This window comes from Mustela nigripes, chromosome 6 (assembly GCF_022355385.1).
Source record: "Mustela nigripes isolate SB6536 chromosome 6, MUSNIG.SB6536, whole genome shotgun sequence".
Classification (NCBI taxonomy): Eukaryota; Metazoa; Chordata; class Mammalia; order Carnivora; family Mustelidae; genus Mustela; species Mustela nigripes.
Window position 1 is genome coordinate 100,193,483 of NC_081562.1, and position 14,830 is coordinate 100,208,312.

Genomic DNA, 14,830 nt, shown 5'->3' on the forward strand with positions numbered 1-14,830 from the left:
GAGAGAGAGAGAAGGGGCTTGGGATGGGGGATGAAGGGAAGGTACACAAGAATTTAGGCAGCCCCCACCGTGGTAATGCATCTGGTAAGCATAGGCTGTCCAAAGACTAGGGACTGGAGGTGATGGTACCATCGTTAACTTCAGAGGGAGAGGGAAACCCCTGGGTCCAAGCCAAAATTTTCCAGAATAGCCAACAAAACTCTCTCACTTTCTCACTTTCTACTCCAGACTTTGAACTCAACACCTTGTCATGCTGGCAAGCCCTTCTGTGCTTGGGAAAAGCAGTTGCTCTGCCTCCTTCCTAATGGTCCTACAGGACAAAGAGTTTGGAATGCCAGAGCTGCAGCCCCAGCTCAGGAAAGCTGTCTGAGGGAGTTGTGTGAGGCAGCCCTCTAGCATTTCCTTCACCGTGGCTCCGGGCCAGCTGACTATCCCCCATCTTTTTCCACTTCTTCCCCCTGATACCTTTCGGGATCCTGACTCAGTCTTGGGATCTCAGGATATTGTTAGAACTCATCCCTGGAAGAGCCCGGAAGCCCCTGCTCCACACAGCAAGACCAGACCTCAGAGCTCAGGGACATTGCCCAAGCCTGCTGAAAATGGGCTGGAAGCCAAAACCGACCTTCAAAAAGGGTCAGGTCTTGGATGACTGACAGCCCCAGATACTGCTCCAGGTTCCTTCCTCAGGAAAAGTCAAGGTCAGCACCAAGTGGCCAAGTTCCTACCCCTCCCTCAGGCTCCAGGCACCAGCCCCAAACTCAATATGGGAGGAGGGAGGAAGTCTGGTAGGAACTCTTATTGCAGCAGGATCCAGCCCTATAAAAACCCTGGTAAGCATAGACCTTCTCTCTCTCTCTCTCTCTCTCTCTCTCTGTGTGTGTGTGTGTGTGTGTGTTTAGGCTAGCCTGGACTCTCTCAGCCTCACCTGCCAGACAACACCCATTCCCTCCGCACCCTGCTGGCTCTAGTCTCTGGAAAGCTCCATCTCCAACTTGGGCAGCCCAGACAATGCCTCCCAACCTCACCGGCTACTACCGCTTTGTCTCCCAGAAGAACATGGAAGACTACCTCCAAGCCCTAAGTAATGGCCTCACCCTCCCAGACCCCTTTCTCTCCCCTTTTCCCCTTTCCCTCCCTGCCTCTCTGTCCCATGGAGAAGAGGGGGTGCTGGGGTTGGATGCTATGGAAGGATTCAGGTGGTAGCACCAGACTTGGGATCCATTTCTAGCCAGGACATTGTTAAGAGTCAGTCTACGGTCCCAGATCCAGCTCAGGGGTGGCCCACAGCCCCATGGTGCTGCTGCCCTTGGGGGAGCCCCCCGGGCGGCTTGTGGAGCCCACTAAAAGACAGCCCCCACAGACATCGGCATGGCTCTGCGGAAGATAGCCCTGCTGCTCAAGCCAGACAAGGAAATTGACCACCAGGGCAACCACATGATAGTGAAGACCCTCAGCACGTTCCACAACTACATTCTGGAATTCGAGGTGGGAGTTGAGTTTGAGGAGGATCTAAGGATCGTGGATGGACGAAAATGCCAGGTACTTTTCCTCAGGCTTGGGGGAGGGCTCGTGGGTGGCTCTTAACAATCCGGGGCAAAACAAAATGCCTTTTCCCCCCACCCGAGCCAGAGAGAGGGACCACTACAGCAGCCTGCAGAGTCCCCAAGGTAACAGTCCCCCAAGCGCTCATTGCCAGCCAAAAGAACGAAGAGGTCAAGTCACCCCAATCCAAAGAAGAAATAGCTCACCCTCTAGCCTGTGACCCTGTTGGTCACTGCAGAGTCTCTATTTTCTTAGCTTCTATGAGTCCCCTTTCCTCTATTTCTTTCTGCTTCTTATGCCTTCCTTTTGGTCTCCTTTGCAGACCCTAGCTCTCCTATGAATCCCTTTAACTGGGGTTCCCCCAGTGTTTTGTTCTTGACTTTCTCTCTTTTGTCTGTGCACCAAAGCATGGGCTAAATCATCTATACCCATGCTTCCTGCCACCAGCTATAAACTGTCCTTGACATGGATTCTCCAACCAGAGCTGCCTCCTGAGCTCCATGAAGTTTTCATCTGCCTATATGTTTCCATCTGCATGCCCCAAGCTCAAAGCCAAATTTATTATCTTCCTACCCAAACTGTTCCTGCTTGTATATTTACTGTCTTCATTAATGGCAATAACCAGCCAGACCACAGACCTGGGAGTCACGGGACTGCCCCCTTACCCCTCCACCCCAACAACCACACACACACATACCATCTAGTTGGTCAGGAAGTCTTTATAACTTCTCTTCACTGTCCAGTATAGTTGCTACTAGCCATATACGGCCTTTGAACACTTGAAATGCAACTAATCCAAACTTAGATAGTGTGTTATAAGCATAAAATACATAATGGGTTTTTGAGACAATATCAAAAAATGTAAAACATCTCAGTAATTTTTATTTTAATTTCATGCTGGAAAGATAATATTTTAGATATTCCATATTAAATAAAAAGTATTATTAAAATTAATTTCACTTGTTTCTTCTTCCTTTTCTAACACAGCCACTAGGGATCTTGCATTTTCTAATGGACCTTATGTTCATGGCCCATTGTATTTCCACTAAACATTGTTGATTCTTCCTAGTCTTTCTCTAGTGCCACCTTTAGTCAAGCCCTCATTTCTCGTCTGGTGCCTGAATCTGACCCCTCAGACTTAATCTTTCTCTAACCCACTCTGCATACTGTAGCCACAAAGATTTACTGAAGATGTAAAAGTGATCATGAATGAAACCCTCTCAGAGACAATCCTTTACATTCCAAATGAGGTCCGTGGCATACAAGGGTCTTTCCCACAAACACTCTAGTTCAGAGCCGCTTATAACCATGTGCCCTTCTTTCTTACCTCTGTGCTACTCCTTCCCTTGCTAGGAATTGCCCAGTATCTCCAATCTAACTAACTCCTCACTTCCGTGAAGACTCAGCTCTTGCCTCCCCACTCCCATCCCCAACCCTTGCATGGCATCACAGGCACCTGTTTCCTGCTCTGTCTGACCAAGATTCAGAGCTCCTTGGTTAGCAGGGCATATCCTATGGGAGGGTTTGATAAATACTGGTTGGAATGCCCAGGCTTACCCCACTCTGATTCGGGGGTGGGTGGGTGATCATCTTTTACTCTCAGGGACACTTCAACTATCCTTGAAATTGAGAAAGAAGGGGCACCTGGGTGGCTCAGGGGTTAAGCCTCTGCCTTCGGCTCAGGTCATGATCTCAGGGTCCTGGGATCGAGCCCCACATTGGGCTCTCTGCTCAGCGGGGACCCTGCTTCCCTCTCTCTCTCTGCCTGCCTCTCTGCCTACTTGTGATCTCTGTCTGTCAAATAAATAAATAAATAAAATCTTGAAAGAAAGAAATTGACAAAGAGGAGAGATTCCCTGATGGGACTCCCAACCAATCCTCTTCTTTCCTGAAAGACCCTCTAGTCCAGCTGGAAGTATCCAAAGGACAAGGTCTTTGTTCTTCATCACCCTCCATGCCCCTGCCCCCAAGTTTTACCCCTGGTTATCCTGCTCCAGGATACTTAGCAGTATCTGCCCTAACAGTCACTGTAGACAAACTGTGGGCCCCCTTCTGTGCCCTTTGGGGGTTGGGGAATCTGAATCTGAACTGCTGAATCAGAGCAGCCATCTTATTCAGAATGAAGGGGCTGGAGCTAGACAGTATCAGCTGTGGTGTGAAGAGGGCAGCCCAGCCAGAGTGAATTGGATGCATTTGGGTGTTCAGCCCCCAAATCTTCCCTTATTCCTGCTTTCCCTATAGACCATTGTAACCTGGGAGGAGGAGCAGTTGGTATGTGTGCAGAAAGGGGAGGTCCCCAACCGAGGCTGGAGACACTGGCTGGAGGGAGAGAAGTTGTATCTGGTAAGCTGGGTAAGGGCCGGGAAGGGGGTTCCACCTAGGACACATCCCCTTGCCCAAATCAAATCAGTCCCTCACTCTACTCCCTGCCCCTCTTCAAGGAGGGCAACCAAGAAAGGAAAAACAAAGCCCTGGGAAGAGTAGAGAGAGGAGGAAATCCAGGGGCCAGGTGGGCCTTGGCTGCAAGTCAGATGAATGTCCATAAATTGTGACTAGAGATGGAGACTAGCCGTTTCACATTCCATGACCCAGCTCCCTTCCTTCCTCTAGGGTGAAAAGTTGAAGGAGTGGGACAATGATACAATTCCCCATATATCAAATGCTCTAGCTGTTGTATCCTGAAGGACTAAGCAGAGCTCAAGGACCTTGAGAAAGGAACTCCGGCTAGGAAGAACCTTCTTTCTCTCTCTCATTATTCCCACTCTGTCCCCAGGAGCTGACTGCAAGGGATGCAGTGTGCGAGCAGGTCTTCAAGAAGGTCAAGTAGCCAGAGAGGCACTGAGGTGCCCCTCCAGACTGCACTGGTCCCCAGACTCCTCTTGCTCATACCCCTTGAAGCCCAAAGTATCCCAGGTCAGCAGTCCCTTCCTTGGGTCCCTCCTCCCCCCTCCCCATGTTAATCTATAACTTGCAGCCCCCGGGCCAAAGTCCTTTTCCTCACACTCCATTACCCAACTATGGCCTCAGATCCAATTCCTGGTGTAGCCTCCTGGATGAAAGAACCAGGCAAAGGGGGAAGACCCCTCGAGAACAAGGATCTCAACTGTCTTTAGTTCATGTGGTCCCTTATCTTCCATCTAAGAAAGAACTGAGCTTGGAGCATTTGGGGACAAGTGAGAATTCAGTCCTGGTAGAACTTTTGGAAAACTGACCGGGGTTCAAGAATTTAAACAGGAACTACTGGTAGAATCTCTTGTGTGTTTCCTGTCCTTATTCTCCAGAAAGCCGCATGTGCTCAGCAGAACCAGGCCCAAGGCAAGCCCTCACCCACACAGAGTTCAACAGACCTGGCTATCTCGTATTTCCATGCTACATTTTGAGGAAGTGGGATGGGACAGGGCGAGACCTTTGTCTAGTGCTGGAGGAGGTTATGAAGCTTCAGAACAGTGACCGGGCTTCCGTATCTGCTTTGGGAAGGATAGGCAGCAAGAAGGCTAGAAAAGATTGAAAGGAGAGACAGATGGAATACACAAGGCCAAGGCTAGGAAGGTGAGGGGGTATAAAGGCAAAAGCAGGAAGAAGAAGGACATGCCTGGTTATAGGGACCCTATGCTTGAAGGGCAGCAAGGCTGGAACCGAGGATAAGAAGGAGAAGGGAGAAGAGCAAGGCCCCTCCCTAAGGGTCCCAGAATACCCTGGAAAAGAGCCCAAAGGGCAGGGCCTGTTCTGGGTCAGCCTTTGGACACCTCCCCACCTCCAGGGGCATTGGTCCTTTCAGAATAAAAGTCCTGTGGGGCAAGAGTCAGGGAGAAGAGGGCTCAGTGCGGGATGGGGTCAGAGCCTGACTGTGTGGGAGGTAGGGATTGCTGGAAAGTCCCTGGCCTGTGCTTATTACATGATCACCCCCGCCCCTCTTCCTGCAATGGTTAAACCCCTACATGTTCAAGAAAATCACTAGTTTGGAAAACACTGATCTTACTAGACGTCCTGAAATGAGTTTGGAAAAGGAAAAGAAAAGAAATCAGAGTGGAGCTGAATAGCTCATTCCCTGCCAGTCTCTCAGCAGATGTTCCCAGTGGAGTGGGGAGTAGAGAGCCCTCCTCTGGACAGAGCCATCCAGCAGGAGCTCTGGAGACTGCTGGGTCCTACCTTGTCCCTTTTCCAAGGCACAGTGAAGCCAAAGGAAGATGCTCCATGTATAGTTACCCATTGCCTAAGTCACGAGGGCAATGCTTTGTCCTCGCCCCTCTGAGTTCAGGGTGCGGGTTCAAGCCTCTCCCCACAGGACTGTGCTCTGTGCCCTTCATGTTGGCCCAGCGCTCCTTGCTGCAGTCTTGCCAGAGGACCTGACTCGGAAGCTTGGAGGCCCCCATGGTGACTGTCAGGTCCGATCTAAACCCTTTCAAATCTCCTGTGACATAAGCATCAAGCCATCCACACTGCAAATCCACATCCTTCACTTGACCTTACCTCCTCAGGAGCCAGGGTCCAACAAGAAGCCTGGAGATCCCCCAAAGGAGGACAAGCAATTCGAGGAGAGTTGGCAGCTTCAGAAACATCACCAAGGGGGTGGGTGGGAGCAAGGACCTGCAGGGACCGGTAAGCCTGCGCTGCTCTTTCCCCTGTGGGCCGCAGCGGGGCGCTGATCACCGCAGTGGGAGTCAAAGAAACCCCAAGTGTTGTTGTTGTTTTTTTCTGCTCATCTTTTTATTATTATTATTATTTATTTATTTATTTATTTATTTTCAGCATAACAGTATTCATTATTTTTGCACCACACCCAGTGCTCCATGCAATCCGTGCCCTCTATAATACCCACCACCTGGTTCCCCCAACCTCCCACCCCCGCCACTTCAAACCCCTCAGATTGTTTTTCAGAGTCCATAGTCTCTCATGATTCACCTCCCCTTCCAAATTCCCCCAACTCCCTTCTCTCCATCTCCCCTTGTCCTCCATGCTATTTGCTATGCTCCACAAATAAGTGAAACCATATGATAATTGACTCTCTCTGCTGACTTATTTCACTCAGCATCATCTCTTCCAGTCCCGTCCATGTTGCTACAAAAGTTGGGTATTCATCCTTTCTGATGGAGGCATAATACTCCATAGTGTATATGGACCACATAGAAACCCCAAGTTTAATCCTCCCTCCGGCCACCTTCTTGAATATTCCATTTCCCACCAACACACACACACACACACACACACACACACACACACACACCCCATACCACCACCACCAATTCCCAACCCACGTACTTACCCTGACAAAACCCCAACCCCTCATTCCAATCAGCCTTCTCCATCTGTCCTCAGGTGGAAGAGATAATTACTAGGGCACCAGCCGGGAAAGAAGGGAGGGAAATAGCCCTCCCCAGCACCAACCTGTCCTGGAGCACCCCACACTACAGATCCAGGACCAACTGTGACTACTTTGTTGACCAGTGTCCTAGCCCCCAGGGAGATGGTCAGCGATCCAAAATGTTTATTTCCACGTGGGAGGGAATAATGGCACCCTTCTAAGCCAGCCCCGCACCAGGCACCTACCCCACTCCCTCTTCCTCAGGCCCAGATAGCACCATATGCTTACAGACTTCTGGCCTGAACTTCAGATGATCCTTTGGTCTCGCTCGATTCCTTACGTCACTACAGATCCCTCTTCCCAGAAGAAAGTGACCAACGGTGGAAGCACCAAGAGCAGGTGTATGCCTGCTAAAGCAGAGAACCACATGCTTCCCAAGGCCTCGGGCTCCATATTCTGGTAGGAGACCAGAAAGTAGGCAGGAGCAGCAAAGTCTAGCCAAGTACCCTTCCCCACTGCTCCTCCCCCCTTGAGCCACGATCTCCCATGTGACCCCCCACCCCACATGCTCAGACCTGCATGTTGAAAAGAAAACTCAGGCAAAAGAGGACATTCCTCAACTCTAAAGCACAAAGGCCATCCCAGCCAGGAGCTCCAACCTATAACAACCTATAACACGGTTGGACCCCTTACTGGCAGCAGGGGACCTTCAGAAGCCACTGCAAATCTTGGGATCCCAAAAAAGCAGAGACCTGGCCATATTGACCCCTTTCCCCAACACAAATGTTATCCCCTACAAGGCAGGAACAACATCTGGTCTAGATTCACATACCCAAAGGCTACTATGAGGCCAGAAGTTCCCAATATAGCTAAGGATGCTCTGCTCCTTCCCTCCTGCCTCTCCCTGCCACAGGCTCTTCCTCTTCTGGAGCATGCTGCTCCTACCCAGTCTGGGAACCACCTCTAACACCACCACTCAGCTCTCTGGGATGTCTCCCCTGACTTTCCTGGGCGATAAGCCCCTCAACCACAGCAGGACCCATGCCATCAGGGCCCCCAGAGACTGATCTGGAGTCATCCTAGTGCTAGACCCATGATTATGGGCAGGTGAGGATGGGGAAGACCTTGCAGGTATAGCAGGGTGTGAAAGGGACTCAGTGGTCAAATCAGGGACCCCAGTGAAGGACTCTGAAAGGCTGACCTGGGTTTGCGTCAAGGGAAGGAAGGGAGGAAGGGAGGGAGGGAGGAGGAGAAGAAGGAAAGAAGGAAAGAGAGAGAGGTGGAGGGATGAGAGAGGGAGAACGGGATGAAGGAAGAAAGGAAGGAAGGAAGGAGCAAGCCGAAGCCACTGAGGCCACACATGCAAGCAGTGACCCTGCCCGACCAGGGGCCAGAAACAGTACCCATCAGGCCCTCCCCCTCCTCCTCTAGACCTCAGCCAACAGGATGGCTCTGGGCCAGCTCTGTGGGTACCTACGCTCCACACTATACACCCACCCTCACCAGAGGCCATTTAGATTCCAAAGGCATCTGAATTCTAATTGGCCTCTGCATGAGATGGAGCTGACCTTCCAGGAAGAACAAGGAGACCACTGTTCTCTCCAGGACTTCCTGGCCTACCACCTAACTGGGGGTAGACCTCCTGCCTTCCTCCACCTACCCAGTCCCACATTTCACTTCCCTCTGCCCTCCCTTTTGTTCTGGGGCCTTTTGTTCTGGCCCCTCCTTTCTGTCCCCTATGGCCAGTGCCCAAACAGAGAGGGTCAGCAGCCTGGCCAGGCCATTGAGTTTGTGGGTAAATCACTTGCCTCAGAAGTTCTAGGTCAACCTCAAATCACACCCAAAAACTGGGGAGGAGTATTACGCAGTGGCCAGGGGAGTAGGCTCTGGTGTCAAACTGCCCCATCTTACTAGCTGTGTGAGCGTATCCAAGCACCAAATAAGCCACTGCAGTAAAAAGGACACCTTTGCTGGTCACACAAAGCAATTCCAGGAGCATTTCCTTCCTCCGAGGAATTTTGTGATGATTCCATGTAAAATCAATCAGCATAATGCCTGGAATAGAGAAAGAACTGATGAATCTTGGCTATTATTAGTTTTGTTATCTCTTACCTCTTCTCTTGCTGATTGAAATTCTCTTTAACTGGAAGCAAAGGCAAAGGCGTCACCGCTAGTGCCTCTGAGTTCACAGAGTGGCTTATATTTATACCAAAGTGTTCAGTGATACCAAAGATTTAGAGATAGTATCACCTTCCCCTTGGCTATTCAGGCAGATAAAACATAGGTCTACTCCAGGGTTCCAGAACCAGAACCTCTCCCTCTGTCCTGTGTCCCCCTCCTCCCCATGAGGACAAATGGGCCATCCCAGACTGGGCCATTCCAGTGCTGGAATCTGGACGGCTACTTCTCCTTCTGCCCACTAGGCTTCCAGAAGCCTCCAGTGGCCAGCTGCAGGTGCGGCCGCTTTCCCTTGAGCCCCCCCCCCCCCCCCCGGTCTTCACTCTTCTTGCCTATGGATGCTAAAACCAGCCAGCACCTTGACCCCTGCCCTGGGGCTTTTTCTCATGGCCTGAGAGGCCTCCATCCACCTGCCCCAGGTCCCCTGCAGAACATCTCAGGCCCTCCTGGAGCACTGCTGCAGCCCCAGCAACCGCCCCATTCAAGCCTCAGTAGGACTTCCGCAGCCCTACTGACCGTCAGATGAGCCAGGAGGAGGAGTGTCCTGGAAGCATTAATGGCAGTCTTCCTTCCACCGAATGTGCACATCCCTCCTGAGTCTGTTTCACAATGTCTCTCCCGCGGAGGACTGTGTGTGGGGAGAGGTGTGTGTATTGCCCGTGTGGGCCTTTTCATCCCCTGTTCTACAAGACTGCTGAGAGCCAGCCCCTGCTCTTCTCTTTCCTTCATGCACTTAACAATAGCCGTGGGTATTCATTGACCTAAGCAGACAGGCGAGGCAGAGCTAAAAGCCCTACTTGAGGAGTCATTTATTGCCACCTCGCTGTGTGATCTCTGGCAAATTATTTCATTTCTCTGTGCCACAGAACTCGTTCTGTTCAGCCTCGATGTTCTATGACTGATCTACTATCTTGACTTCCACACCCACAGCCTCCCCTTGGCTTCCTTTCTCTTTCCCCACTGTTTTTAGAAAAGCTTTGCTCCCTGCCCTTGACCCAGCAGTCGGGAAATTGTCATCCTTCATGTAACTGAAGTCTATCCTGCAAGGCCCCCGCGGGAGAAAGAATCCCAACATGGGAAGGAACAGCTAGACCACAGAGCACTCTCTTCGAGGTGCCCCCCACCCCACCTCGGCTGCCACTCACCACCCTGTTCTGTTTCCCCACCACTCAGTTCTTACTGAGTAGCACAGATGGGACAAAAGTGAACCATGTAAAATAAGAGTTTAGGAAAGTCTTGGAGAAAACAAAAAAGAAATAGAACAGAGAGTAATATAGGAGTTAATTATCTGAGGTACAAATTCAGCCTCACCCATCAACTCATTGTGGATGGAAGGGATGGTGCAGAAGACAGCAGAACGGCTTTGCTATTAACAAGCAAAGCACACACACAGTATGCTTAAAGAGTTCTTTACTAAAGGACTTTATTTCAGGCTGGAAAGTCCACACAAAGTCCATGGGACATGGGAGATTTGGAACTGGAATCTCTAGTCTCTGAACTTGTCCCTTTAGACAATGTGTTGATGTGGGACCATTGTCCTAGATTCTTAAGACTCATGCTATGGTTACTGTCCCTTAGGTTGGATAAAGCATTCTATTCAGGGCTTCTCCTTGCTTCTCTTCCTTTCTCCTCCTCAACAGCTTCTTGGTCCTTTTTAACTCTTTGCTGTCTTCCCAAAGCCTCACCTCGTTGGTGTTTGGTCTTCTGTAGGTCTTACTTTGATCTGTATGGTCCTGCTACTTGGTGGGGATGAGTGAAGGAGCCCTTCAGGTCTTAAGGTGAATGAGAGGGTCAGAGCCCCCAACGGCACTCTGGCTTCAGGTTAAGGCATCTGAAAATAACCATATGTAGCAAAAATAACATCCTACTAACTGGTCTTTGGCATTTATTGTACTAAAATAATATGTCTATTTCTATGATACCCGACCAATCTCCAAGATGGCCCCCAATGATCCCTGCTTCCTGGCATTCCCATTCTTGTGGATTCTCCTCCTACACTGCATTGGGGCATGGGAGTGACCTGTTCACAATCATGGGAGGGAACCATTGTGGAAGCAGAACCTCCAGCCCCAGTCACGCCTTCAGATGAGTGCAGCCCTGGCCAGCACCTCAACTAAAGCCTTGTGAGAGACTCGGCCAATGTTACTCATCGAAGCTGCTTCTGGATTTCTGACCTTCAGAAACTATGTAAAATAATACATGTTTGCTGTTCTAACTTGCTAAATGTATGAGTGATTGATTATACAGCAACAGGTAACTAACACATCTCCTCTCAGCTTTGAATTTCATCACAAATGACCCTCTTTCCAGCACCATATTCTCAATATTTGCCAGGTTGGCTAAAGGACATGGGCAAGTAAGTTAGGGCAGTAAAAACCTGTCCAGCCACAAAAAGGTCTGACTCTACACTCAGTGTCCTAGGCCCTTCCATCCCAGCCCTAGGGCCACACACCACCTGAGTCTTCAGTGCCAGGAACCCACATTTCCGTGTCTGCCCCCCTAGAAGTCTAAAGAAAATGAAGTTCAGAGGTAGGCAGGTGCCTCCTTTCTTTCCTCTCTAAGGTCCACCTGCCGGAATACTTTCTGAGAATCCACCTTTTCCCTAGGTAATTGTTAAAAAGAATGTCCAACATCTTAGATAATGCCCCCCACTTTCACATATGTGTAAACTTACCTTGTGGCTTTAATAGGACAAATGCAGCAGAATACAACTCAATAAGCCTCACAGCATTAGAGAGACTGTACATCCAGGGGCAGGGAGAATATCTCAGATAGCATCAGATCTTTGCTGGTGGGAAGCTAATTGACAAATTCTGCATTGACAGAGCATCAGGGTCCTGAGAACCAGCAGCAATGAGCAGAAGGTGGTGCCCAGACATACAAGGCAGAGAGACACACCTGAGTGGCCAGCCATCCTTTGCAGAGTAAGGAATCTTTGGGGTCCTCCCTAGCCCTCCAAGGCCAGCCTGGTAATACCGGAGCCAAAGATTTCTTTGTTGAAAAGAGGGAGGTTGAAATGGAGAAACACAGATGGGAAAGGGCTATTGCAGAGGCCAGCAGGTTTAGCCAAATCTGATGGCTGGAAAGAGGGGGACACCAGAGAAGGTTTGTTTGTTTGTTTGTTTTTAAGATTTTATGTATTTATTTGACAGAGAGAAGTCACAAGTAGATGGAGAGGCAGGCAGAGAGAGAGAGGGAAGCAGGCTCCCTGCTGAGCAGAGAGCCCGATGTGGGACTCGATCCCAGGACCCCGAGATCACGACCCGAGCCTAAGGCAGCAGCTTAACCCACTGAGCCACCCAGGTGCCCCCAGAGAAGGTGTTTTAATGGCTCTCTGTTCTGCCATGCTCTCCCCAACAATCTTGGCTTATGGGCAGCCATTGAGCCTGCCGTACAGTAATCTCTGCTGCCACCGAAAAGAAACAGAATGCACATCAGGTCCAGATCTACTACCAGGGTCCAAAACCCTATTACTTAATGAAGACCAGAGAGGGTAGTGGGCTCCCAGGGAGGACCAGCTGAGCCCTCTCAAGGACTCCTTGTATTCATAGGCCTCCTTTCTCTACCCAACAATGAGGAGCAGAGTCACCTAACAGTAACAGTAAATGGGGCAGGGCTATCCTCCAGGTAAACTTCACTCCCCCTCCCTCCAGATCAGGAAAACAGGAAAGGGGCTCAGACATTCTCTCTTGGAGCATCTGCCCCCACCGCCAACCTCAGCTCCTAGACCTGTCTATCTACCCCCTGCTCTCTTCCTCCCTGGGCACCTTCTTTGGAAACTCCAATGCCTGGCCCATCTTCTTCTTCTCTACCTCATCCATGAGCTTATCCTACAGACACAGGCGCCAGGCATCATGCTCAGTTCTGGGGATATTGAAACCAATAGAGCAGTCCCTCCCTCAAGGAGCTCACGGTCTTGTAAGAAAGATAGTCACGTGCACAGGCAGTTATGGTACATCAAGATGAGTGAGAATGTGTGATAAGCCCAGGGAAGTCATCTAACCCTGACTCCAGGAGGACTTCCCAGAAGAGGGAACCCACGAGGGGGAAGTAATAATAACGGATGGCCCTTCGACTCATTTACTCCTCTCAAGAATCCTATGACATAATGTTATCCTTACTTTACCTAAGGAAATTGTATTGTCAGGATTCTCCAGAGATTTAGGATAAGGTATTGGCTCAAACCATTATGGAGGCCGAGGCAGGTCTCAGGATCTGCTGGCTGCAAGATAGAAACCCAGGAATGTGGACAGTGTACTTGTAGTCTGAGTCTGAAAACCTGAGGACAAGGGGAGCTGATGGCATAAATCCCAGTCCAAGGGCACAAGACCAACATCCCAGCTAATCCTCCATTCTTCTGCTTTTTGTTCTTTCCAGGCAGGTTCTCCATGGGTTGAATGATGCTCTCCCATAGTGGGAGGCCCACCTGCTTTACTCAGTCTACCAAATGAAATGCTAACCTCTTCTGGAAACACCCTCACGTATACACCAAGAAACAATATTTAATTAGCTTTCCGGGCATCGCTTGACCAGGGCAAGTTGACACACAAAATTAACCATCACAAAAATTAAGGAACACAGAGTCCCTTGCTAATTTGCCAAAGGTCGCCTATCAAAGGCAGAGTCAGGATTCAAACCCAACAGATTGGTTCTAGAGAAGCCTGACCACTTAACCCACAACTTCTCAACCTCAGCACTATGAAATTTGGGGCCAGATAGTTTTTTGCCATGGAGGTGCTGTCTTGTGCATTGTAGAGTGCTCAGCAGCGTCTTTGGCCTCTGTCCACTAGCTGCCAGGAGCACCCTCACAGCTGTGAAAGCCAAAAACTTCTAGATATTTTCAAGTGTTCCCTGGGGAGCAAAATTTCTCCTGGTTGAAAACCACTGACCCAGCGATTTTGCTACTATCCTGCCTTTCTAAGTAAGATATTTTTCAAGTGTTTACCAAATACCAGACACTGTCCAAAGACATTTTGGTTATTAGCTCATGTAATCCTCACAACCCCCCAATGGGTACAATTGTCTTCATCTTTCTTCTACAGGTGAGGACTTTTCAAGGCACAGAGAAACTGCATAAGCTGGGCATGGTCACAAAGCTTCTAAGAGGCAGGGCCTGGATTTGAACCAGGTGGATCTGACTTAGAAACTGACTACTTTAGCCTCTGTGTTATTCTACCTTTTGGTCTCTGGGACCTGGAAAACTCTCAGAACTGGCCAAGGAGTCATGGGTGCAAATACAAGGCAATGTTTAGCAAGAGAAAGATCACCAGTGAGGCTGGAACACATATGACAGGAGGGAACCGCAGGGCATAAGGCAAGCAGAGCCCAATTACGAATGAAGAATGGGCCGCGACGATCAAGTAGCTTGGGCTTCACCTTGTGGATCAGAGGGTGCATTCGTTGAAAGGTTTTAAGCTGGGGAAGAGCATGATCCCTTGATGCTGTAGACAGATGGCTGACAGAGGAGGGAAGGTAGACTGGAGGGCCAGCACAAGTGGCTGACACTCCTTCGGGACTGATTTATCCTCTGCCCAAATATCCCTAGCCTATGGGCATCGAGGCCCTAACTTGCATACTTGAGAAGACTTGGGGAGAGTGGAGCTTGCAGGCAGACTCAACTCTTGTTCGAGTCACTCCCATCCCCTAAATATCGTCCACAGCACCATTTGTTGTTGTTGTTTAAGATAGTATTTATTTATTTGTCAGAGAGAGAGCGAGCACAAGCAGGGGGAGTATCAGGCAGAGGGAGAAGCAGGGAGCTAAGCAGGGAGCTAAGCAGGGAGCTAAGCAGGGAGCTAAGCAGGGAGC

The 14,830-nt window shown here is 49.9% G+C and overlaps 1 protein-coding gene across 1 annotated transcript; it reads left to right on the forward strand.

Annotated features, from left to right (window-relative positions):
• Positions 1-834: 834 nt before the first annotated feature.
• RBP5 (retinol binding protein 5) lies at positions 835-4,791 on the forward strand. The gene is made up of 4 exons (XM_059403650.1): positions 835-1,081; positions 1,361-1,539; positions 3,784-3,885; positions 4,316-4,791. The coding sequence occupies exons 1-4, from the start codon at positions 1,009-1,011 to the stop codon at positions 4,367-4,369; spliced, it is 408 nt and encodes a 135-aa protein (XP_059259633.1). The 5' UTR covers positions 835-1,008; the 3' UTR covers positions 4,370-4,791.
• Positions 4,792-14,830: the final 10,039 nt, after the last annotated feature.